Source organism: Mirounga leonina, unplaced genomic scaffold (genome assembly GCF_011800145.1).
Source record: "Mirounga leonina isolate KUSES-001 unplaced genomic scaffold, KU_Mleo_1.0 Mir_152, whole genome shotgun sequence".
Lineage (NCBI taxonomy): Eukaryota > Metazoa > Chordata > Mammalia > Carnivora > Phocidae > Mirounga > Mirounga leonina.
The window spans coordinates 19,696,520-19,723,069 of record NW_023270380.1 but is presented as its reverse complement, the minus strand read 5'-3'; the positions used below and the strand labels follow the sequence as shown (position 1 = coordinate 19,723,069).

General features: G+C 44.9%; 1 protein-coding gene across 8 annotated transcripts in view; it reads left to right on the top strand.

The window, feature by feature from the left end:
* The window catches only part of NVL (nuclear VCP like), a 96,652-nt gene extending 70,527 nt beyond the window's left edge, over positions 1 to 26,125 (top strand). For 7 of the 8 annotated variants that reach the window (XR_004679894.1, XM_035008645.1, XM_035008642.1 and 4 more), the window contains 4 exons: positions 13,463 to 13,539; positions 16,090 to 16,178; positions 18,489 to 18,559; positions 25,808 to 26,125. Coding sequence is in view for 7 of the 8 variants with exons in the window: in XM_035008645.1 (XP_034864536.1) it covers positions 13,463 to 13,539; positions 16,090 to 16,178; positions 18,489 to 18,559; positions 25,808 to 25,852 (282 nt within the window). In the remaining variant the exon portion in view is untranslated. The remainder of the gene's footprint in view (positions 1 to 13,462; positions 13,540 to 16,089; positions 16,179 to 18,488; positions 18,560 to 25,807) is intronic. The other variant, XM_035008643.1, reaches the window with a different exon arrangement.
* Positions 26,126 to 26,550: the final 425 nt, after the last annotated feature.

Below are 26,550 nucleotides of genomic sequence, written 5' to 3'. Positions count from 1 at the left end.
CCCCCCCCTCTCCCTCCAGGGCCTGGGATGTGCAGCTCACAGGCTGTGTTGACAGCTGGAGCCAGAGTGGGCAGAGGGACAGAACGCAGAACCTCAGACAGCAGGGACTGCCTGCCTGCATACACTCTGCAAATCGGCCTGAACTGAAAAACTGTGATTTTCAATGTTTACCCTTTCAGTTCCAAAGTTCGCCAAATTTTTGCTCAAATTCCCAGATTGTTGTATATACCATTTCCTCTTATTAATACGTCAAATAATAGGGGGAGATGACAGTAGAATTCTCTCATTTTGGTCTTAGAAGTCTGAAAAGACTTGTAGGTCAGAGCAACTTCTCAGTATCTATTGGAGTCTGATTCTTAAGAGAAAATTAGGAAAACAAATTACTTATTTTGGTATTTCGGGTAATGATGTGGTAACAAGATGCTTATCACCAAAAGCCCCTTGGACAAAGGAATTTTTTCTTTAACTTCTATTTCTTCCTTAATAAATGTAATTAAAATAAAATGTCTGCCAAGTACTTTGAGATAATACATAGTCTTTAAAATAGTGGTAAAAATCACAAAGACCCCAAATTCCCCATTTTTAAAAAAGATTTTTTATTTATTTATTTGAAAGAGAGACAGCAAGAGCGAGAGAGGGAACACAAGCAGGGGGGAGTGGGAGAGGGAGAAGCAGGCTTCCCGCCGAGCAGGGAGCCCGATGTAGGGCTCCATCCCAGGACCCCGAGATCATGACCTGAGCCGAAGGCAGACACTTAACCATCTGAGCCACCCAGGCGCCCCTCCCTATTTATTTTTTATGGTGTGTCCCAGAAGACTAAAATATATATTAACATCTCACCTAGAAACGTTATCTGTTAAATTTTCATGAGCTAAGAATATCAGATACAATAACAGGTAATGTTTAGGAACCTCGTAACAGTGTTCCGGGCATATTGAACTGCTCTGCTATTGTTTCCATTTAGTGACCAGCAGGAGCAGGGTACAGAGGGGTACGTTTCCATGGATATGTTCAGAGACTGACAAAAAATTCCAAACCGACAATTACCATGTTATCATGGTAAGATTATGTTAATTTTCTTTATTTTTTTATGATCAACTATGTAAAGAGATATCCTTCTGATTCCAGAGTCTGTTGTATGACAAAGGATAGGTTTCTGTGATTAAATATAGATGTAATCATTGAAATAAAAGTTATAGGGGCACCTGGGTGGCTCAGTCAGCTGAACATCCCATTCTCGTCCTGAAATCGAGCCCCGCATCAGGCGCTCTGATCAGCAGGGAGTCTGCTTGGGATTCTCTCCCTCTTCCTTTCCCTCTGCCTGCCCCCAGTGGCACTCTCCCCCCCCCCAAGTAAATAAATAAATCTTTTAAAAAATAAAAAAGAGGGATGCCTGGGTGACTTAGTCGGTTAAGCATCCGCCTTCGGCTCAGGTCATGATCTCAGGGTCCTGGGATTGAGCTCTGCATTGGGCTCCCTGCTCAGCGGGGAGTCTGCTGCTCCTTCTCCCTCTGCCCCCACCACTCATGTGCACGCACTCTCTTTAATAAATAAATAATAATCTTGAAAAAATAAAAATAAATAAAAGTAATAGTACAACATGAAATATTTTTTGAACCCCTGTTCTATAACATCTAATGCTTAATCAGAATTACAGGAATAATAGTGTAAATGGGTCCTAACTTGCTTTTTCTTAATCATGATAAAAAATGTTTAAATTTACCATTTTATCCATCTTTTTTTTTTTTTTTAAGATTTTATTTATTTATTTGAGACAGAGACAATGAGAGAGACAGAGAGCACATGAGAGGGGGGAGGGTCAGAGGGAGAAGCAGGCTCCCTGCTAAGCAGGGAGCCCTATGTGGGACTCGATCCCGGGACTCCGGGGTCATGACCTGAGCCGAAGGCAGTCGCTTAACCAACTGAGCCACCCAGGCGCCCTTTATCCATCTTTTTAATTGGAGTATAATTAACATAGTGTAATATTAGATTCTGGTGTACACTATAGTGATTCAGCACTTCCATATGACCTCTGGTGACCATCAGTGTGTTCTCTAGAGGTAAGAGTTTGTTTCTCTCTCTCTTTCTCTTTTTCCCCTTTGTTTATTTGCTTTCTTTCTTAAATTCCACATATGAGTGAAATCATATGGTGTTTGTCTTTCTCTGACTGATTTCACTTATCATCGTACTCTCTGGCTCCATCCATGTTGTTGCAAATGGCAAGATCTGACTAGTATTTCATTGTGTATATATACCACATCTTCTTTACCCATTCATCGCTTGATGGACAACTGGGCTGCTGTAAACATCGGGGTGCATGTATCTCTTTGAATTAGTGTTTTTGTATTTTTTTTTTTTTAAGGTTTTATTTATTTGACAGAGAGAGACACAGCGAGAGAGGGAACACAAGCAGGGGGAGTGGGAGAGGGAGAAACAGGCTTCCCACTGAGCAGGGAGCCTGATGCGGGGCTTAATCCCAGGACACTGGGATCAGGACCTGAGCCGAAGGCAGGCGCTTAACGACTGAGCCACCCAGGCGTCTGGTGTTTTTGTATTCTTTAGGTAAATACCCACTATTGCAACTGCTGGCTCATAGGGTAGTTTTATTTGTAATTTTTTGAGACCTTTCCTACTGATGTCCAGAATGGCTGCACCAGCTTGCATTCCCACCAACAGAGCATGAAGATTCCCCCTTCTCCATATCCTCGCCCACACCTGTTGTTTCTTGTGTTGTTGATTTTAGCCGTTCTGACAGGTGTTAGGTGGTATCTCATCGTGGTTTTGATTTGCATTTCCCTGATATGATGAGTGATGTTGAGCATCTTTTCATGTGTCTATTGACCATCTGTATGTCTTCTTTGGAGAAATGTCTGTTCATGTCTTCTGCCCATTTTAATAGGATTATTAGGGGTTTTTTGGTATTGAGTTGTGTGACTTCTTTATATATTTATGTATTTTGACATATCAGATATGTCATTTGCAAATACCTCCCATTCAGTAGGTTATCTTATCGTTTTGTTGATGGTTTCCTTTACTACACAGACAGTTTTATCTTCATGTAGTAATACAATTCCCTTTGGCTTTCCCTTGCCTGAGACAGAAGTAGAAAAATGTTTCTACAGCCAGTGTCAGAGACATTACTGCCTACATTTTAACCATTGTAAAGTGTACAGTTCTTTGCCATTGTTACTTTCACATTGTTCTTGTTAAACAACACAACTGATGGTTAGGCGACTGCCTTCAGCTCATGTCATGATCCTGGAGTCCCGGGATCGCGTCCCACATCGGGCTCCCTGCTCAGCGGGGAGCCTGCTTCTCCCTCTGACCCTCTGACCCTCCTCCCTCTCATGCTCTCTCATTCTCTCTCTCAAATAAATAAATAAATAAAATCTTGGGGGGGAAAAAAACACAGCTAACATTATTTAAAAAAATAATAAACAACACAACTGAACTGAGTAATTTAAAAATCAAATTGGCATAATCATCAATTCATGAATCAGCAGCATTCCATCCAGCATGTAGAAAGGAGCTCTGAAGAACTGTAGGAAAAGAAAGGTTTTTTAAGGCAGAAAGGAGGTGGGACAAGGAAGTGTATTAGGAAGGACTACATCGTTTCACACCAAGTCACCTTCCTATGGGGTCTGAAGGGTCTATCGCAGGGTGGGTGGGATTGTCTCACTAGCTCGGACCCGCTGGTTCCAGACCACCGGGCTTAAGGTCCCTCCCTGCATTAGGCGGTACCCCTGCTGGTGGGGACCCAGGCCTGAACGATCCCCTTCCCCCGTAGTCAGGGGTCCCCTCACTGGTGGGAACCTGAGTTTGAACGTCCCCTTCCTACGGTCAGGGGTCCCTCTCCTACAGTCAGGGGTCCCCCCTACTGGTGCAGACCAGGAGTTCCAGACCCAGGAGCTGAAGGTCACCTTCTGGGAGAGGCTGAACCTGCAGTTGGGTTGTGTGTTAGGTCTGGGTTTGCTGACTGGGACTCGGCACAGCTGATTCCATCCATGGGCTTGTCTCTTAACAGTTCTCCCACTTTTGATCCGACCTTCAGCCTACCTGAGGATGTGATAAAAATTTACGGCACTGGGGCTACTCCCCGCTCGGTCTCTGCAGTTCTCAGTGTTTGCTGATGCTCTGGGGTAAGCACAGGTCATGCCTTGAGGCTCACAACTTCTAAGTGCGTCATTCTCTTAGTTCCATTTCTGACTCTGGTTCCTAAGGAGCTTGTGGGCTTGGTGGTCAGCGGCCAGGAACGTGCCTCTGAAGATTTGAGGGAATACAGCATACTAGGGCGCCAACTCTGGTTATTATGAGCAGGATAGTTCCCAGTGTCTGGAGTGCACTTTGGAGCCATGGTCCCCAAGACCCAGACCAACCAAAATCAAGTCAAAGAAAGACCCTGTTGAAGGAATTACCTTCGTAAGCCAAGTGGCTTGTTTGGTGACTTTATGTAGCTGATTTTCAGCTTCCCCAGAAATGTTAATCCAAGCGCAGCAGGTGGTGTTGGCCACAGTATGGACGCCTCCTTTTTTAGCTAAAATATAATCAAGGGCGATGCTGCTATCAGAACAACTTTGGCCAGAGTCTGAGGGTTTTTGTTGGATAGCTCTGCTTTATGAGCAGATTCGGTAGTATTTTCAAGAGTTAAGGAGAGGATCCTGATCTTAGCTGCATTTACATTTATTCCTACCAATTTCAGGGAAGCTGGGACCTGCCAGAGGGAGCTAATTTTGAATCATGAGGGCCTTCTGGTACAGCCATGGAGTCCAGTAAAATTTAAGGGTCTGTAAACCGCATGGAAGATTTTATTCTGGTTTCATCTGCCTTGTTTGTCTTTCTTTGTGTAGAGCCTGGACGCAAGGTTCTGTGGGTTTGGGGTTGTTAACAAGAGACAGGAAAGTGGATCCCAGGCTCAGAGAGGCAGAACAGAGAGGGGCTGAGTTTGTTCAAGAGACACTGAACTGAGGCAGGAGCATCATGGCAAATCCAACAGTCAATTGGAAGTTGGATTACCCGCCCCTGCCTTAGTGATGGCCTGGAAGATACAGATGATGTTGTTACCTTTTTAGGCCAATGCCAGACTGGAGGAAGAAGAAGAAAGGGTTTTGTGGTTAGTTGAAGTGTGAAGGTTTCATCTGGTGACTTAGGAGGAAGCAGTCCACCTCGATGTTGCCTGCTTCTCTTCCCATCACTTTGACTTGAGGTCTCCAGCTGCGGCAGACCAGATGTCAGGTGACCTTGTTCAGCTGTGTGCGGCGTATGCAGAGTTGAACCCCTGAACTCTGGCTGCCGTCTGCCTCGGGAGGGCCGCCTGGCATGGGCCCGTCAACCGGGGCTGGAAGTTAGTTTTAGTTCCTAGTGATTCTAATCCATAAGGGTGGGGAAACCAGAAATGTTACTGTGGAGAGTCGTGGGCAGATGTTTGAGGAAATTGGAATTCAGGACCCAGTCTAGTCACAGGTGTATAACAAAGCCTCAGCGGCAGTTAACGGGATTAGAATGGAACATGGACAAAGTACAAATGAGTCTTTCTCAATTTGAAAGACCTAAGTCTTTCAAATTTTTTGAATTTTAGGGGGATCAGGTTGGGAGAAAAGTAAATGGTTTCATCCTTGTTTACAAAGGCTTTACCAAACTGCTCTAAGTCATCTCTGGTTCCTCAAATCTGGAAAAATAAAATATTAAAGAACCAGCAGCTCTTCCAGCAAGAGTCATAAAAACTGTAATCCTGGGCACCTGGGTGGCTCAGTCTTTAAGTGTCTGCCTTCGGCTCAGGTCATGATCCCAGGGTCCTGGCATCGAGCCCTGCTCGGTGGGAAGCCTGCTTCTCCCTCTCCCTCTCCCACTCCCCCTGCTTGTGTTCCCTCTCCCACTGTCTCTCTCTCTGTTGAAAAATAAGTAAAATCTTTAAAAAGCAAAAAAAAAAAAAAAAACACCTGTAATCCTCAGTTCATTCAGTCCCGTGTTATTAATTCTTGTTCTGTTTGAACCCAGGTTTTGCCATTAGTTCCAGAAATTCTTGTGCAATTCATTTTTATGATCTTGAAGTTACCACAAACCTGTATTTGCCCAAGGGCTTTCTGTGAACCTCCTTGAAGATGACCCACTTTGGCAGGAACATTGCAAAAGCATCCGACTAAAAGAATAACTCTGTAAATGACAGACAACTTCAAAAAATGTCCATTGTAAAGATCAATTAGAGTCCATTATGATGGGATTGACAGGAGATTTGGTTGTTTCTGTGACAGAATTTTCAAATGACAACTGGGAAAACGATGGTAACATTATACTGGCTATACCAGACTCCAGGAATTTTATGTAGTGTCTGTGAGAGTTATGTACCCACACAGTACACGGTAAACAAGGCTGGCTTACCCCGTAGGGCTTTCCCCCTCACCCATGATGACATAGCCAATAAGCCGTCCTTCAACATCTCTCTCTTTATAAGGAGAGAAAAAAATCCTTGGCGATGTCGTAGGGACCCTTTGGTCAATTTCAAAATTAACTCTAAGTTAAGACTTCTTTTAAGATTTGAAATTGGCAAGTTTGCCAAAAATATCGAAGGTTTAAAACACTTGGTCAAATAGGATCACAGGCCGCTGTGAAACATCTGGTTACCTTCTTAACCGTGGTGACACTTAAAGACCTCTTGGGCAAATACAGAAAATTAAATGCTTATATAATTTCCTTTTTTTTTTTTTTTTTTTGAGGGAGGAGGGGCAGAGTGGGGGAGAGACAGAATCCCAATGGACTCCACGCTCAGCATGGAGCCTGACGTGGGACTCGATCTCATAGCTCTGAGATCATGACCTGAGACAAAATCAAGAGTCAGACGCTCAACTGACTGAGCCACCCAGGCGCCCCTATAATTTCTTATTTAAGAGCAGACCAATAATCCACAGAAACTCATCCTTTCAGCAGATGAAAGAAAATTAAGGTTTAGTTCTACCTAACTACAACATTGGTACTAAAGCTTTTTTAACCCTTAAATGTATTCCATCTTACTCACCTTGACCACACATAAAATTCTTTTTCAACTGTTAACCTTAATTTATGATGAAAGTTAAGAAGTAAGCAATTGTGGACTGTTTGTTGCCTTGCCAAATTTACAAATACTGTTCACAATTTCTAGAAATGGATGTTTTCTCACAGTAACTTTTGGGTGACACAAAACATGTTTTTTAACAGACCCAAATATCTTTTGTTCCTCTGCAAAGGAAGCTAATTGTAGATGAACCTGGTGTTCAAAAATGTTTCAGTATTTCATTTGAGGATGACCTAGACAGTGAATTTCATTTAAGTCATCATTTAACTTAACAAAACTTTAAGGGTTCGAGGAACCAAAAGATCTTTGGAAAGTATTTGCTGAAAATTTCACCTAGAGATTCTTCCCATTTACATCTATTTAAATCGTTAGTTTTTAATAGTTATGCTTTGATTACTCATGAAAATTTCACTGATGTTGGACACAAAGTCATTCCAGGTTAGTTTTTGGGGCAACCGATTCTGTAACAGGTAACAGGAATTAACTTGATTAGTAAGCCCGAGTGGAACAGAAGTTGCATTATATTCAGTGTTAATAACTCCAGAGACATGTCTATTTTAATTAAACCAACAAACTGAAAGTAGCTTTTTGTCTCCAGTGATTATCCTAGATCATGTGAACTTGAGGAGGGAAAAGCTCCGAAGATTTGGGTTAGTTTTTGTATTTTTAAGAGTTTTAGGGATCCTTCCACAAAGCCTGCAGAAGGCTTTTCTTTCCATCTGGTGACATAGTTTTAGCTTAGAGGAGAGAGGGCCGAAAAAACGTTCCTATTAGGTTCTGAGTATCAGCTTCCTGTTTGGCCAAGTACTAAAGCAATCCTTTTAAATCTTTTGTCAGTTTTAACTGGGACAAATATTTCTGGCAATATTGATCCACCCCTTGGACTTAAGAGACGTCACCAAAGAGGGCACCAAAGTTTTGTCTCTTTCTTTTTCTGCTGATGCTACAGACAGGTCTGGGAGGACTGACTCTCGTGGGACTGCTCACCCTTTGGCGGCTTTTGTGTTTCCCAGGATCCCGTCTGCAGGCTCCGTGCAGGTTAAGGCAGAGGTGTGGCTCTGCTATCCCCCAGACTTTGACAAGGTTTTCCATTAATTTTAATTCCGGTTTCCTGGCTGTTTCTGGAGTGAGGTCGCAGCCCATCGAGCCATCCCTGGGAGCCCAGCCAGCTCCGTCTCACGGGAGTAGGGGTATGCGCAGGCACTACTTCGCCAGATCTTGGCTCTTGTTCCGGAGTCCTTCAGAGTCAGATCGGTGGCCTCTCATCCTGTTTCCTGCCTTCTTATCAACCCATTAATCATAGGAGAGAACTCAAGTGCAAAAGCCTTCCAGGATCCTCCCTGGGTTTAGGAAATTTTTTAGCGGTGACCTTGAATTTGGCTTTTGGCCAAGGAATGAAAGCTGCCCCCGGGGCGGTGGGGGGGGTTGGCCGTGGCCAATTCCTTGGGTGGCATTGTTTGAAAAGGAGCCTAGCTGAGCGTGTCCTCAGGGTGTAAAGGGGCTGAGGCTGAGGAGTACTGGAAGGAGGAGCCCCGAGTGGAGCAGTGACATCGTACAGCCTTCTGTATTAGTTGCCTCTCGTTTTCAGTTTTCCATTAACATTTGCCACAGATCTTTCAAAGTAGCTATTTTGGAATTTTGAAGCATTTTGAAGGCTTCTGCATGACAATTAAAATAGGAGTCCCATTCTCTTTGGTTTGGAACCCTTGTTTTTAAGGGCACTTTTTTTTTTTTTTTAAGATTTTATTTCTTTGTCAGAGACCTCACCCCACACTCTCAAAAAAGGCAGCGTATTACTTTCTTTCACATGACGGTATATAAGGGGTTACTTATTTTTCAAAAAAAGTGTATTTCCTAAGAATTAGAAAATTTCTGAAATCTAAATTCTAAGAATTATTTTTCTGAAATATTAGTTTTAGATAATTATTCATTTACTGCATTCCTTTGTATAGTGAGCTATACCAAAAGATTTCACTTCAAGGGTGTCCTGTATCTAGAAAGCTGACAGCTCCCCGCGGCATGCAGACGTGAGAAGATTTCTCCTCTCGGCCCTCAAAAAAGGAACGCTGAATTTGGCGGAGTGTTTTCAACAGTGTTCCCGTCATAAACACAGAAGCATTTCTGGACTGAGCTTGATGCTTCTCTTTATGTAAGCTGAAGACCTTGCTCAAAGCCAGTTCGTTGAAAACAACTTTGTGGAAGGTCAGAGAAGTGCGTCTGCCGGTACGCAGGCCATTATGAGAGTCCAGCTTGACCCAAGCGTCGAATTCAGATGTTGAGAAGTCCTGGAGAGTTATCCTTTCGCAGTCCTCCAGGAGTTTATTCCTTAGATCGAGGCTTCGATTCAAACGGGCAGCGCGTGGAGTGTGTGCAGGGCACGTCTGTACATGGTGACTGAAGTAACGCTGGCGGTTCTGCACAAACGCTGAAGAATCTAATAAGGGCTTGTGCCTGAAGATGCAGCTTCTGCCCTACCCGCCTACCCCCTACCCCCCTACTTGCTTCTACTGATGCTGCAGGGACTGGACTGGCCCGTGTGCACCAGGCCTTCCTGCCTCTGGGGAGCCTGGGAAGCCCCAGTGTGCTGTTCCACGCCCCCCTGCACTGCTTCCCCTCCCCATTTAAATTAAATTAATAATTTAGTTATAATTTAAAATTCCACATGTGAGTGAAATCATATGCTAATTGTCTTTCTCTGACTGACTGACTTTGCTCAGCATTATACCCTCCAGCTCCATCCGTGTCGTTGCAAATGGCAAGATTTCATTCTTTTTATGGCTAATATTCCACTGTGTATATACCACACCTTCTTTACCCATTCTTCACTCTGTAGACACTTAGGCTGCTCCCATATCTTGGCTATTGTAGATAATGCTGCTATAAACATCGGGGTGTGTGTAACCCTTTGGATTGTATTTTATATTTTTAATTTTTTGAGGAACCTCCATACTGTTTTCCGGAATGGTTGCACCAGTTTGCATTCCCACCAACAGTTCCCCTTTCTCCACATCCACGCCAACACCTGTTGTTTCTTGTGTTACTGATTTTAGCCGTTCTGACAGGTGTGAGGTGGTAGCTCATCGTGGTTTTGATTTGTATTCCCTGATGATGAGCGATGTTGAGCATCTTTTCATGTGTCTGTTGGCCATCTGGATGTCTTCTTTGGAGAAGTGTCTTTTCATGTCTTCTGCCCCTTTTTTAATTTGCTATTTGTTTTTTGGGTGTTGAATTGTATCAGTTCTTTGTATATTTTGGATACTAACCCTTTATCAGATATGTCATTTGCAAATATCTTTTCCCATTTAGTAGTTTGCCTTTTAGTTTTGTTGGTTGTTTCCTTTTTCCACAGAAGCTTTTTATTTTGATGAAGTTCCAGTAGTTTATTTTTGCTTTTGTTTCCCTTGCCTCAGGAGACATATCTAGAAAGAAGTTACTATGGCTGATGTCAGAGACATCACTGCCTGTGTTGTCTTCTAGGAGTTTTATGGTTTCAGGTCTCACATTTAGGTCTTTCATCCATTTTGAGTCTATTTTTGTGTATGATGTAAGAAAGTGGTCCAGTTTTCCCAGCCATTGGATGTTCTTTTCTGCTTTGTCGAAGATTAGTTGACCATAGAGTTGTAGGTTCATTTCTGGGTTTTCTGTTCTGTTCCATTGATCTATGTGTCTGTTTCTATGCGAGCACCATGCTGTCTTGATGACTAAAGGTCTGTGATATAACATGAAGTCTGGAATCGTGATGCCTCCAGCTCTGCTTTTCCAAGATTGCTTTCACTCTTTGGGGTCTTTGTGGTTCCAAACAAATTTTAGGATTGTTTGTCTAGCTCTGTGAAAAGTGCTGTTGGCATTTTGATAAGGATTGCATTAAATCTGTAGATTGCTTTGGGTAGTATACATTTTAACAGTATTTGTTCTCCTAATCCATGAGCATGGAATGTCTCCATTTTTTTGTGTCATCTTCAGTTTCTTATATCAGTGTCTTATAGTTTTCAGAGCACAGGTCTTTCAGCTCTTTGAGTAGGTTTATGCCTAGGTGTTTTATTGTTTTTGGTGCAATTATAAATGGGACTGTTTTCTTAATTTTTCTTTCTGCTGCTTCATTATTAGTATAGAAATGCAACAGATTTCTGTACCTCGATTTTGTATCCTGTGATATTACTGAATTTATTTATCAGTTCCAGCTGTTTTTTGGTGGAATCTTTTGGGGGTTTCTACATAAAATATCATGTGATCTGCAAATAGAGATGTTTGCTGCTGTTTGCCAATTCGGATTCCTTTTTTCTTTCTGTTGTCTGATTGCTGTGGCTGGACTTCCAGTACTGTGTCGAATAAAAGTAGTGAGAGTGGACATCCTTGTCTTGTTCCTGACCACAGAGGAAAAGCTCTCTGTTTTTCCCCATTTAGGATGATATTAGCTGTGGGTTTTTCATAGGTTTTTATTATATTGAGGTATGTTCCCTCTAAACTTACTTTGTTGAGGGTTTTTACCATGAACGGATATTGGACTTTGTCAAATGCTTTTTCTGCCTCTATTGAAAGGATCATATGGTTTTCAGCCTTTCTCTTGTCGATGTGACGCATCACATTGATTGATCTGCAAATACTGAACCACCCTAATATCCTAGGAATAAATCCCACTTGATTGTGGTGAATGTTTTTTTTAATGTACTGTTGGATTCAGTTTGCTCATATTTTGTTGAGAATTTTTGCATCCATGTTCATCAGGGATTTTGGCCCATAGTTCTCTTTTTTTGTGGTGTCTTTATTGGATCAGGATCATGCTGGCCTCACAGAATGAATTTGGAAACTTTCCTTCCTCCTGTATTTTTTTCAGTTGCAGATTTGAACTTTAGAACTCAGAATTCCTAATTCCTGGTCCAATGTTACTTCTTTTTAGTCCTTTTTTGTGAAGTACCGTACACATACAGAGAAGTGGAGACATCATTAAATACAACTGCATGAGTTTCTATAAGCAGAACCTCCAGATGAAGGAAGAGAACATTTCCGGTTATATTCATGGAGCAGTGGTTACCAGGGCTGTGCCGAGGCAGCGGGAGGGCCAGTGACTGTGCGTCCAGCGTTTCATTTGGGGAAGATGAAACGAGCTCTAGAGACGGATGGTTGCACAACACTGTGAATGTACACAATGCTACTAAACTGCACACTTAGAAATGGTTAAACTGATAAATTTTGTTAAGCAAATGTTACCACAATAAGAGAAGAGAGATCATCGCCAGAGCCTCAAAGCTGTGCTCCTTCCTTCCAGCCCTTCCCCCCAGCCCACCCGCGCCCCAGGGTTAACTGACTAAATTGAAACCTTATACATTATCAGGGACCATGCAGTCTGGCCACTAGTTTTCCACACTCGGGAGGGATAAAAGAGAAAAGCACCAAGCTTGTTTGCCCAAGGTCCCACAGAGTTTACCCATGATGACTTCCCAGGTGACTCTTGAGTTGAGTGGGACCGTAACTGTTTCTTGAATACCTGTTGGATGAACAAATGCGTTTTATCAAGTCATAGCAGATGCAGAGTTCATGAAGTTGTTAAATATGCACAGCCGGGAGGAAGAGATAGGATGCTGCATGTCTGCATGTGGCTCCCGGTCGTCTGGTCCAGCCCTCCGCATGCTTGGTGCCCGCCCTGCTGATGTGTAATACCTGACCTTGAGGTTTAATAGCCTGTTGACTCGCCTACTTTCTGTGTTTCTTCACCTGTTTCCTAAAGTGATATTTGTTACAAAGGAAGGACTGTATGCAATGTATATGTACGTTATGAATCAGAATAATAAAGCAGAAACTCACAGACCTGCCATCTATCTATGTCATGATTTTAAGTCACTAAAATGTCATTACATCTGTAGTGTAAGTGTATGCCTGTGTGTCGCTGAAATTCTGAGCGTGTCCTCATGTCTGTCCTTCTGGCATCTGTTGGTATATGAGCCAACGGGGAAGTGGCACCAAGATCTGGATCGAGTTGTAGACAAGGGCTGAGGACACACTGAGCCCAGAGGGTGTGTGGCATTCTCTCCTGGACAAGTTCACGGTTCTTCCCGCCTTGCCCGCCAGCCTCGCATCGAAACTAAGCACTGCCGACGTACTTGCCGTGTTTAATCGGCCAGAGGAAAAGTGTTTGTTCCCCTTTAGAAAGGTTGAGGTGGTGGTTTCTGTTCTTGCTGCAGCTGCACACAGACCCTCCAGACTCCACAAGATCAATCATTTGCCTGTAGCTTTCTGAATTTTGGAGTCTGCTTCTTAACCTTGTTTCTCAAAATTGAAATTTAAAGAAATCTCACTACACTGGTCTAGGAGTCAGTAATACTCATTTAGTCAAGCGGTCATTACTTTTCATGAAGAACCTGTTAGGTGGAAAAGTACCAGTCTTTAAAGTCTCAGTGAAAACTGATTTTTCTCTCTTAGAATGGCACGAGACCCCCCCTGGGTGCAGACGTAAATTTGGAAGCCCTTGCCGCTGACCTGCGCTGTGATTGCTATTCGTGAGTACCTCGGTCTCAAGTTTGTGACCTCTCATGGGCAGAACGGGACAGTGGTCCCGTGGGGAGGGTTAAGCTCGGTATCCAGCTCTGTCCTGGCTCTTCCTTCTGAGAGAAGGGACTACCTATTTCGAGGCTCCGAGGAGCTTTGGCGCTGGGCGCATCTGCTTCCACATTGACTCTTGGCACCCAGCTTCCCTGACCATTGTGGCTGCCTTCGCCAGTTGTCCATCCCTTCTTCCAGAAGACATGAGCAGACATTTCAGTGTTGGTGCCTTAGCCCTGAAGCGGGTCATCTGTGAGTGCTTCGTTTTCCGAGGCTCAGAATGCATTTTTCACAGCACACCCGCTAACCTGCACAGCCCATAGTGACAGCAGGAAATCCAGCATTTCTGCCTTCAGAACCACACCATCTTTGTGTGCTCGTGGTTTTTGTTATTTTCTTTACGTTAAGTAAAGTTGTTAACTGTCCCAGTGTGGGTATATAGAGAAGAAAGGAAACTCACATTTCCCTTGTGGGGAGACGTCTGCCCCTCTGGCTTTGAAAGCCTTATTGGTTGGTTATCCTCAATATACTTGGTGCTCATGATATTCCTCATGATAAGCCAAATAATGTGTTTGCCAAAGCCAAGCAAGTAAGACAATGTTTTCTTTTTTAAAATATATTCATTTATTTCAGCGAGAGAGAGAAAGATAGCGTGCGGGTGGTGGGGAGGGGCAGAGGGAGAGAGAATCTCAAGCAGACTCCACACTTAGTGCCAAGCCTGACGCGGGGCTGGATCCCACAACCCTGAGATCATGACCTGAGTTGAAACCAAGAGTCGGACACTCAACCGACTGAGCCCCCCCAGACAGATGTCCCTGAGACAATTTTTTCCTGTTCGAGGCCTTTGGGATGTGGTTACTCCACAGCGTAAACCTACATCCCAACAACAGACCTGCAGAGAGGAGTGTTGGCACCTCGTTACTTCCAGGTCTGGTTGAAGAAGCTCATTTCTTATCAAGATGATTGCACTGGAAACCACATGGATCATTCTCAGGGAGTGTGGTCAGGATGTGTCATTTTATCTCTTTTCTTCGTATATGGGCATCTGGGGCCCTGAGCCTCTTCTCTGTCCAGCTGTCTTGGCTCAGACGTGAAGGCAGGGATTGTCTCTCTGACAGGACGCGCTCGGAGCCCCTCCCTCCCTCTAAGGAGAGTGCTTCCCCTCCCCCCCCCCCAGTTGGGATCAAACTCGTACCACTAAATGAACTTACTATTGGGGGGGGCGGGGAAGGCTTAATTAAGTGAGTAGTTTACAGCTTTGAGAGCCAAAACCCACAGAGGCAGTTTAATGGCAGAATGTACCCCAGGGCCACATGTTCTGATTCTCCAGTGTAGGGTGCAGGTTTACAAAGGGGTCAGGGTTAATATTGAATGGCGTACAATTAGGGTTTTAATGCTGCGGTCACCAGGGTTTGAGACACACAGAATTCCACCGTCGTCAGCTGCTTGTTTATGTTAGTTCAAGGTCTCTGCACTTGTGGGAGATGTTTAAATGTTAAGGAAAGGGATGAATATGCAGCATGTATGTGATTATTGCACAACCTTATAAACTTGACACCTAGCCACAGAAACATTGCATTCAGCTAATAATTTAAGTTCTCTGGCGATTTAATGTTACATATTATGTGGATGGTCAATGTTATACATTAAATAAGTTTTAATGTCTAGAAATGAGGTTTTTATCCCCAGATCCAAACTCTCTCCCAAAGAGCTGCAAGAATTCTGTTGAGGATGTAAGGTAGTGAAAGGCCAGTGAACACTGTTGTTCACTGAACTCTGGCACCGTGCTGAGTCAGCATAGTATTGCACAAAGTAATTAGATGGAGGCTTATTAGCCGCTTTCATTCATTTATGACAGGTCCACCCAGCTCGGGCTTGAGTCAGGGCATTAAAGACTTGCTCGTCTTTATGTTTCCCCCTTTTGAATTAGGTGCCATTAGTGACTGTTCTGTAAGCTTACTCTCGGCGGTAGGCAGCACATTGGTGGCATGGGCCTCGTGGATGGAGATTTTATGATAAATGTGGAAGTTTGTATCGCCTGGGCAATTCAGGTAGACGTTTTACGTTAACTTTAGTATCCATAGCTGTTAGCACAGGAATGTTTATGATTCCTTGAATTGTTTCCATCATAATTACCCTTCTTCTAAAAGCTAGAAATATTTTGGGGCGCCTGGGTGGCTCAGTCGTTGGGCGTCTGCCTTCGGCTCAGGTCATGATCCCAGGGTTCTGGGATCGAGCCCCGCATTGGGCTCCCTGCTCCGTGAGGAGTCTGCTTCTCCCTCTCCCACTCCCCTGCTTGTGTTCTCTCTCTCGCTGTGTCTGTCAAATAAATAAAATCTTAAAAAACAAATAAATAAATAAAATAAATATAAGCTAGAAATATTTTAAGTAAAAGCAAAAAGCTCTTTCCTGCTGACCCTAGCTATGTGGGTTGTGACTGGAAACCACGGTCAGACTCTGTTCTTCGCACTGTTGTAGAATAACTGAGAGCAGGTCTTCTCCTGCAGGGGTGCAGATCTCTCTGCTTTGGTTCGGGAGGCGTCCATCTGCGCCCTGAGAGAGGAAATGACAAGACCGAAGGACGGAGGTGAGACAGGTAGGGTGCTTTCTGCAGTGTCTCCGTTCCCCGTCATCATACCTCGAACCTCACTGCTGACGTGGCTCTGACGAGACCGTTCCCATAGGCTTCGCCTCGCGTGGTTTCTGTGGCAGCCGTCTGGTAGCCTTTCAACCTCAGCCTCCCCCCAGAGTCCACACAGCACATTTCCAAAACACATCTGTTTTCATTCCCACTGTCTTTGGCTCCCAAATCTCAGAGCAAACTTGTTTACAGTTCTGGCGGCATCTCTGCTGCTGACATTTGTCCACACACGTGCCTTCCTGATGAAGTCCCTGTGTGTTTGTTAGATTCACTATCCGAACTGCCTTTATTATAAGCTATTTCAGATTCCTCTTGGAGGATGTAAGTGATGAATCACTAAATTCTACTCCTGAAACCAACAGTATACTATATATTAACTAATTAGAATTTAAAAATTTGGAGAGAAAAATAAAAGAGCACTGGACATAGAATCAGGAAAAAAAAAAAATAATAAAAAAGAAATTGCCGGGGCGCCTGGGTGGCTCAGTCGTTAAGCGTCTGCCTTCGGCTCAGGTCATGATCCCAGGGTGCTGGGATCGAGCCCTGCATTGGGCTCCCTGCTCAGCGGAAAGCCTGCCTCTCCCCCTCCCACTCCCCCTGCTTGTGTTCCTGCTCTCGCTGTCTCTCTCTCTCTGTCAAATAAAAAATAAAATCTTTAAAAAAAAAAAAAAAGAAAGAAATTGCCATGGCATTCAGATTATATGGAAAAAAAGGGTTTACCCATGGAGAGTTTTCTTACTCTGCATTAAAGTTAATTAAAATAAAATAATAAAAATAAATAAAAATTTAAAAAGTTTTTTTAAAATAAAATCCTCCTGGAAGTAGGTGATATAATTCACAAACTTAGCATACCTTGTAAGAAACATCGTGTAGGTGTGCTGTCCAGGAGCAGAGTCTCACAGTGTTTTGGGATTTGTCACTGAAAATCTGTGGGCCACTCTACACGCATTGGCTGTTTGGATGTTAGTTTATAATCATGGAGCAAATTCTGACATCTGTGCTCTGCTGCAGTTTACATTTCTAGTTACCTGTACTCTAGGGACTTAGTGTTGATATCTTCCTCACCGAAATACGTATGCTCTTCACCTTCCACTCAATGTGTTCAACTATATTTTATTTTGTTTTTAGGTAAATATGGTATCCTAATATCTGTGTAGATAGTTCAGTTTTAATTGTCGTTGCGTAAGCTGTCATAGTAACATTTTAAACCAAGTCTTGTTCGAAATGTAGTTATTTGATTTACTTACATAATGGCACAACCTTATAAAGGAGAGCCCCTTCTGATCCAGTGTTGTGATATTATCTCTGTATCTAATATATATTATGATATAACTCCGTAACATCTGTTACTGCCTATGCACTCTTAAATAACTATGGAATATTACTTTCCACTCCCAGTTAAATTATTTGGATTATCTTAAAAAGGAACAGTTCTGGCTCTTCTTCACTAAACATTGCCATTAAGTTAAGGCGTAAACAGTGCAAAGAGGGGCTTTCAAAGGGTGTCTGTTTAGGAGTGTTAGTCTCTTTGGGGTGTCCTGCAAAAACCTGATAAGCAGAGGGTTGGGAAATGGGGAGACGTTGGTCAGAGGGTAAGACTTCCTGCTATAAGATAAACACATTCTGGGGATCAGATGTATTGCATGATGACTGTAATTAACAATATGGATGATATACTGGAAAGATGGTAAGAGAGTAGATCTTAGAAGTTATTACCCCCTCCACACACACACACAAGTAATCATGTGAGGGATGGATGTGCCAACTAACGTTTGTAGTGATCACTTTACAACACGTCTGAGATCATCACAATAGTCATACACCTTAAATTTACATATGTTATTTGTCAGTGATATCTCAATAAAGGGGGGGGCGGGTAATGAAAACAGGGACTTTTTTTTTTTAAACGGTAATAGTCTCTCTCTAATTAAAGAAGAACAAAGTACTTTTTTATATGATTTGTCCCAAAGTAAACTGTTTCGATTGCTGGAGGGAAAAAATTTACACTAAAATGGATGCTGATATAAAAGTTAAGCATTTGTTTAAAATTAAATATGGTCAGGTGTGTGTAAATTAAATGAAAATTAAAAAATGTCCAAAAACATCTGATCAGTGTACCGGGCTTGACTGTCATTCAGAAGAGACCCAGTGTGATCGCTATCTCCTCCGTGTTCCCTTGACTGCTTCGAAGTGTCTCAGGAGAAACTAGGCCGTTAGTCACGGTTAGCGCCCTCCATCCAGATGTGTTTGTGATTTGTTCCACAGGTGACCTCAAGGTCAGTCAGAAGCACTTTGAAGAAGCTTTCAAGAAAGTGAAATCTTCTATATCAAAAAAGGTAAGAAATGCTTTTAATGTGTAGAGAAGAGACTGGAATGGAGACCAGTAGATTGTGAACTCATGGAAACCAGGAAAATACTTGTCTTTGTGGGAGTGTTCTTGAGAGGTGGTAGTTTTGTGTGTTTCTTGAAAGACTGAAGCCAGAGAGAGGATGACCCATGTGGGTCTTTCCACTGTCTGGGGATTTTTAGCCCATTTGGTCCACGTGTCCCTTGACCTGCTCCACCCTTCCCAACAAGTCTTATCTGCCTGGAGCCAGCCTTCCCTATGGGACTCGCCCTTGTGTTTCAGGCAGGTACAGATGTTTCACCGTAAGGTCAGAGAAGGGCTAAACACACAGCTCACTTTTCTTTATATACAACGCCGGATCTCGTGTGTTTGCTTCTTACGGTGCGGAGGTAATCCGTTTGTGGTAACGAGGACGACCGCTGCAATACGGAGCTGCAGGGATGCATCCAGCCCACAGAAACAATTGGCTTGGGCACCACTGTGATAAAGCTTATTGACTTGGCAGTCTTTTGTTTGGGGTTCCTGGAAGTATAATGCGCCTTAGCCACGAGAACCTGCTTCCTGCTGGGCTAAAACTTCCTTTAAATTATTAGCCATTTATTACCCCAGGCCTCGTATTTCTCACGATATTTACTGATTGAAAACCCCTGAGTCAAAGTCCAAGGAGTTACATGAGGCAGGCTGCCCTGTTCGGTGTCTCAAGGTTTGCTCTGAACCTTCTAGGTTGAGGTGACCACTGTACCACCTTTTTTTTTTTTAAGATTTTATTTTTAATTAATCTCTACTCCCAGCATGGGGCTCGAACTCACAACCCCGAGATCAAGAGTCGCACGTTGTACCGACTGAGCCAGCTGGGCGCCCTCCCACCTTACCACCGGTGACCATAGGAACCAGTTAATTAGTTTGGGCTGGTGGTGGTTTTGATTCGGCTCTCAGAGAAGAGTCTGCTGTACCCACACTCATTCTCCACCATAGCTGGAAAGAGTGGTCTGCCTTCGCCTCTCAGGCATTTTTGTATCCCAGAGGAAACCGGTCTGTTCTGCTGAGCGTCTTTGAATAAAACCCAGGAACAGTTTGATAGTTAATGTTACTGGTGCTCTTCATTCTGATCAGCCACGCCCTCTGTTTGAAAACCCGTTTTTCATCCATGCATGGATCCATTCCTGTGCTCTCTGTGTGTCTTCAGGCCACGGTATCTTTTTTGCCACTGTCTTGATGACTATAGATCTTAAGCCTTGGGATCAGGTAGTATAAGTTCTCCAAATTTGTCCTCTTTATCCCCCTGTCAATTTTTAAAAATATTTTAGCTCCTTTTCATTTCTATATAAAACATTGTTTTAGTTGAATTGTTCCTCTCCTGCAGCTGGAGTCCCGGGCTTGTCAGGACTTAGGACGCGGGGACGAAGCGCCTCCTCAAGGGGACACGGGGACGTGGGGATGCGGCCCCTCCTCTAGCCTCACTGTTTAGTAGAAGTGTATGCACACGGTAGTGCACACTCACAGTTCTGTGATCTCCAACAAGCGTAGCCGGCACTGCCATCAGTATCTAGAACATTCCATCCCTCCCAGAGTTCCTTGTGGCCCCTCAGTGGCCACCGCTGACAGCACTGCCCGTGACTGCAGGTCTGACCCGTGTGTGGGCTGCATCCCCATGGAAGCCTGCGGTGTGCACTCCCTAGTCTGGCTGCTCAGCTCGGTGGAGGGCTTCTGGGGTCCGTCCCTATTGTGTGGGGTCCATTTCTAGCTGAGCAGCTTTCCAGGATGAGAATATAGCACATGGTTCCTTCTCCTTTCCTCTCTTGGGGGACACTCGGCGCTGCTGGGGTGTGTGTGGTTTCCTGAGTAAACCGCGGGTCAGTGAGCAAGCACATTCTTGCCCTTCTCCTGGGCACACAGCCGAGGCGCGCGGCCGGGGCTCCAGACCCTTCCATGGGAAGCGGCCGAGTCCCTCAGTGTCAGGGTCGTTTCATGGCGGTGTCTGGCGGCACGGGAACTGGTGCCCCGTGTGCTCTCCATGAGCATCTCCAAACGGTCGGACGGCCAGCACGGTTTCACATGCTCGCGGGCCATTTGGAGTTCTGCTGTCCTGTCCTCATGCTTCGCTCCTAAACACGAGGCATTTCTCTCCTTACTATAAACTTGCACAGATTCTTAGCTTATTTAGATGTGCACGCGCAGAGGATATTCTGTCCAAATCTGCTCACCTTTCTGTCGTCTAACGCACCTTCTGGAGAGTAGGAGCCTTGAATCCAGAAGGAGGCCGACTCGGCTCCTGCATGTATGGTTTGTGTGTCCTGCCATGGAAGCTTATGATCCGTCTCGGATTAATGTTTTAGTTTGATGAGAGGGGAGGTGGGGGTCTTGTTCCGTGTTTCCACGTGGCTCCTCCTTGCTCCAACTCTGTCGCGAAGACTTTCCTACGGAGTCACCATGCCCTCTGTTTGAAAACCCGTTGTTCATCCATGCGTGGATCCGTTCCTGTGCTCTCTGTGTGTCTTCAGGCCACGGTATCTTTTTTGCCACTGTCTTGATGACTATAGATCTGTAAGTCTTGGGATCAGGTAGTATAAGTTCTCCAAATTTGTCCTCTTTATCCCCCCGTCAATTTTTAAAAATATTTTAGCTCCTTGTCATTTCTATATAAAGTTTATAATCAGCTTATCGATTCCTACACGAGAAGCCTGCGAGGATTTGGAATGGGACTGAATCTAGATCAGTTGTGAGAGCAGAGCTTAAGAATAGAGAGTTTTTCACTTCATGAACTTAGTGCTTCTGTCCACTTATTTATATTCATTTAATTTCTCTTATATAAATTTATTCACTTTTTAATTCATTTCACTTCTTAGATCCACCTGACTTAGTGAGTTTTCATTATAAATATGTTACCACCTTTCATCAGATTTATTCCCAAGTAATTTATACTTTTTTATGTTATTTGTGGATTTCTTTACATCTTGTTTTCTAATTGTTGCTGATATATAGAAGTTCCGTTGGTTTTTATCTATTGACTTTGGATAGTTCATTTATCACTCTCTTACTTTCTTTACCTCCAAGATCAATTTTCTAGAAACTTTGCTGTAATTTTGAAAAGTTCCCACGTTTGCTGCTTGAGTGACTTTATTACAGAGGCCACAAATGTGTTGTGCAAAGTTCCGAAAATCACTTGACCTGATTTCTGAATTTGGCCATGTTTTCATCCAAGCAGCTACGACAATTAAGGAGTAAGTCTTTGCTTTATCTCCTTTGCACACTTTTGCAGGTGAATTTGACACCAGTGTGTATTATGTTTATTGGGGGTCTCGGATCCTGCTTCCTTCTCTTTTCCTGGTGCTTCCCAGTTGAGAGCTGTGGTAAAGAACCTCTTCACAGGCAGGGTCGAAAGGTATGGTGCTTTTCTGGATGTGAATCTGAGCAGCTCATTGATAAGCCACCTCATTCTGCTTTTAAAATGAGGGCTCTTTTAGTTGTAAATGACAGAACCCAACTCCAACTCAGGTGAGCAGGGAAAAACAGAGTTCCTGGGGGCGCCTGGGTGGCTCAGTCGGTTAAGCGTCTGCCTTTGGCTCAGGGTCCTGGGATCGAGTCCTGCATCGGGCTCCCTGCTCAGTGGGGAGTCTGCTTCTCCCTCTCCCCCTGCTTGTGCCCGTGGGCTCACAAGATCTCTCTCTCTCAAATAGAAAAATAAAATAAAATGATGTAACTTGAGTTTAAACAACAACAGAGTTTGTTGGTCCATGTAACAAGGATCTTAAGAGCACAGTTGGCTCTAGGCTGCAGAACCTCATTCCTTTGTTTCCTGGGGGAAGGTGGGTGCCTGCAGGCCCAGACACCTCTCAGCTAGAGAGGTCCCCGCCAGCTCTGGTGGGAGAGAGTCTCACGGGAGCCTGGGGTCGGCCCAGCCCAAGTTAGGATCCCATGCCAGAACCAGTGTGGCCAGTTAGGAAACTAGATGTCCTGGCCAGGGCCCACGTGAGGGGCCGTGGAGTTTTATAAAGGTCACACTTCAAGGCCTAGAATGAAAATCTGTAAATAAGGTGCTGGTGACTCAAGTTAACTGATGTGGTAGTGGCGAGGTTGGGGTTTGGAGTCTTCATGCTGAAAGAGAACCACTAGATTTTGTTTGGCATGCAAGGAACACTTAGCACATTTTAGCCTCTCAGACATACTTACAGAAATGGCGATTGCTCTGAAGTGAGTGAACACGGGATTCATGTTGAGGAGACGTCTAAGAAGACAGACGTCCTGTCCTGAAATCTGCAGAGCTGGCCTTCCTAGTTCTCAAATACTCAGCACGCTTTTAGTTTAGAGGCCAAATGCAGAGAAGTGTCACCTGGCCCAGTAAGCCCTGGGTAACTGGTTGAGGGTGAGGGTGTCGACGGGGAGCGGACACTCCTCTCCATCTGTCTGTCCTCACCGGCTCCCCCTCGGGCAGGGCCAGGCTTAGGCTCCACCTGGAGGCCCCTGCCCATCCTAATTGCTAGTGAGTGGCCGCGTCCTGTGTGGTCCCAGGAGGACCTGACAGGCTGGCGATCTGCGAGGACAGATGCCCGACACAAAAGCCTGGGCCATCCGCCAGCAGATTCTCAGAATCCGGAGACGTGTGTCCCGGCTGCGCCACCCTTCCCAGCCTCCCGGCCTCACCTAGCTTCACAGGCCGCGCGGGATAATTGCCTGTGCAGTGTTCCCTGCGCGCCGGAGACTTGAGGCCAGCTTCGCTGCTGTCCACGTTGAGACCTTGAGATTCTTCTCCCAGATACTTACTGTCTCACGTCTCAGGCTTTTCACTCTGCTTCCTGTGGCTCTCTCCCACCGTCAGGAAGGAAACCTCACTCAGTCGGATTTCTTTCTCAACTTCCTCTATTAAACCACCCAGAGCAACCCTCCTGCTTCTGTGCTCATCACACCCGCTGCCCACACCCCTTCCATTCTCTTCTCCACACTCAGGAGTAGACGGTTCATTTCCCGGATTGTTTCCACCCCACGGACACTTCAGTCAGAGCCCCCTGCCCCCAGCTGTGTTTTAATGGGTTACCTACCATCCAACTCTTCATGTGCATCGAGTACCTGCTGTACGCGTGGCCAGGCACTGTGCTGGACTCCCAGATAGAAGAACCGCCGGAGACAGGGCTCCCACACATAGAACACGCGTTAACCTGGTCACTCGATCTGTTGGTGTTAGGAAGAGGCTTACATGTAGCTTTTGCTTGAACGGGACCAACTACACGGCAAAGGCCATGTGACTGATCTTAATTAAAAACGTATCTGCACCTGTCATGCCACACATCGTGGAAGGCTGCACAGATGTCCTCGTGAGACTTAGTACCAGCATATTCTTCTTCATATTTTTGGTGATCGTAATCTTTAAATACTTGATTTTTGAAAAACTTAGCGAATAAGAAGCTACAACTTCTCTTTTGGAAATAGGCATAGTATGAATTTTGAATAAATATTCAGTAAAGCAGATGACCAAGCTGATTATTAGTTTGATCTTTTAAAAATAAGGCATCCCATCAAGGTGAAGCTCCACGTTCCTCGTTTGGCTCCCTAACTGGCCCTAATGAAGCAATTACTTATGAAACTAGTGATGGCTGCTTGTGGGGAGAGACCGGCTGCCGGGTGGGGAGGGGGGGCGTGCGAGCTTTATCCTCTTTGAACTTTGCACCATATGAAGGTCTTACCTGTTCAGAAACATTAAATATCAAGGGGCACATGGCTAGCTCAGTCGGTGGAGCGTGCGACTCTTGATCTCGGGGCTGTGAGTTCAAGCCCCACGTTGGGTGTAGAGATTACTTAAAAATAAATAAAAATTTTTAAAAATTAAAAAAAATTAATATTGAAAAAAATAGTAATTTGAAAGTTCCAGAAGACCAAAATAGTAATAATAGTTATCTCTGGAAATGATTTTTTTTCCGCTGATCTGTATTTTCTAATTTTTTTGCAATAAATCTTGTTTTATAATTTAAAAAGTTATTTTACTCTAAAAAAGGAATTGCTCTAACCTGGTTATAAACTAAGCATGCCTAAAATGTCTTTACAGTAGATTATTCAGCAGTGATACTGATGTACAGAGGGACCCTTTTTTCCTATTTCAGAGTTAATTCAGCATTTCACTAATTCCTACTTTATGTTCACCTTTGAAACTGTTTGACAGGTACTTGAAAAATCACTGAAACAAGTACATAGTTTTTTTTTTTTTTTTAATTTTCAAATCCATCTTTCAAACCGGAGGTGAACGTTAAGTGCAGTCCAGGAAATGGGTTTCCCCCGTGAACGGAAAATCCGCCCTGCCCTCTGGTCAGGGTTCTGACTTGTCACAGAGAGAACATCCGCTCTGCTTCTGTCTGACTCAGGATTGTCCTCAGAGTAAAAGCTAGTGGTCGTAAAGGCCCCTCTGAACACTGGGCAGACCTCACACATGCAGAGGGGCCCACTGTGGCCGCTTCTGGGAGCGAAGCTGCATTTTTGTGAATGTTTCCGCGGCCGCCAGGCGTCGGGGACCGTGGCTTTTCTCTGGCACCCCCAGGCTGGTCAGCAGACACCTCAGTGCTAAGGCAGTTGGTTGCTGTTAGGAATCTTTTAAATGGCTCTACTCTGTTCTTTTGATTTTTGCTTATTTTGTGTTGGGGACCAAACAGGGGAACCGAAAGTTCCTGTGGTAAACCAAGCAACCTGTAGCAGCAGGAAAACTGCAGAAACATCAAGCTGGGGGTGGGGGCGGCTAAAAACACGATCTGTTTTCTAAAAGCCTCAATAATTAAAACATTGTGATAGGGTACATGAACTGACCCTAATTCTAACTTCTGTAAACAGTCCGTCATGCTGGTCCCCACGCCGGTGACAGAAAGACGGGGATTGATGTGGGGCAGCTGGGAGTTGGGCTCACATGCCGCACACCAGGCCGGGCACTCGCCAGAGCAGGCGGAGCTCCATGTGGAAGGACGGGAGGCTGGCCGTCCCTCATCGCGGGGTGGGCCAGGCTGGTTTCTCCCGAGGCCGTGCGTCCTTTACCCGTGTCCTCACCTGGCCCCCCGGGCCCGTCTGTTCTTCATCCGTCTTCCTGCAGACATGCGGTCCTGTGTCCTGGGGGCTTCGTTATAACTTCACTGCGTCCCTGAAGACCTGACCTCCGGTCACTGCGCGGTCCTGGGGGTGGGACGTCAGCGTGTGCGTTTGGGGGACGCAGTTCAGCCCCCATCACACTTATCAGCTCTCTGTCTGTCTTGTCCCCTGTTCTCAGGACCAGGTGATGTATGAAGCTCTGCAGCGGTCCCTCAGCCGGTGACCTCGGCAGCAGCTGGCCTTGGAGCAGGACAGTGCGTCCAGCCGGCCGAGAAGCCTGCACGCTCTGAGCTGCCCGCTTGCCACCTGCTGCGGTTGGGGTCCCGTGTGCGCATGTTATTCCCAGAGTGACATGGGCGGTCAGAGCCAAAGACTCTTCCCATCTGGCCAACTGGGTGCGGTAACACCCTCCCCACTTTTTAAGAACAAGAAAGATGTTTAACTGCTCAATTAGAATAACCGATAACTTTTTTTAAATAAAATGTTTATTTTGAAACTGTCTCGACTGTACTTCGGAAGAGTTGCGATCACAGTAAAAAGAACTTTTCCCCTAAGCCATCTGAGCATGCGTTGCCAGCCCGAGACCCTGTCACCCCCAAATACCGTGATGTATGTCTCCCGCGCCCCAGGGTCCCCCGATAGCCAGCCATCACACTCAGGAAACCAGCCGCGAGGCATGGCCGTCGCGTGGGCCCCCAGCCCCTGCCAGGCCCCTCTCTCCAGCTGCCCCAAGTTGTCCTTCGTGACAGAAGGGCCAGGAGTGAGCTGTCTGTTCCTCTTCTGCTTGAGTTCCCTCGAGGTCAGACAGTTCCCATCTCCTGACTTATGCTCTGGAAGGTTCCGGCCCAGTTACTATGTAGAATGCCCTCGGCGGTTTGTTAGCGGCATCCTCGTGGTTCCACCCCGGCCACGGCAGGAGTT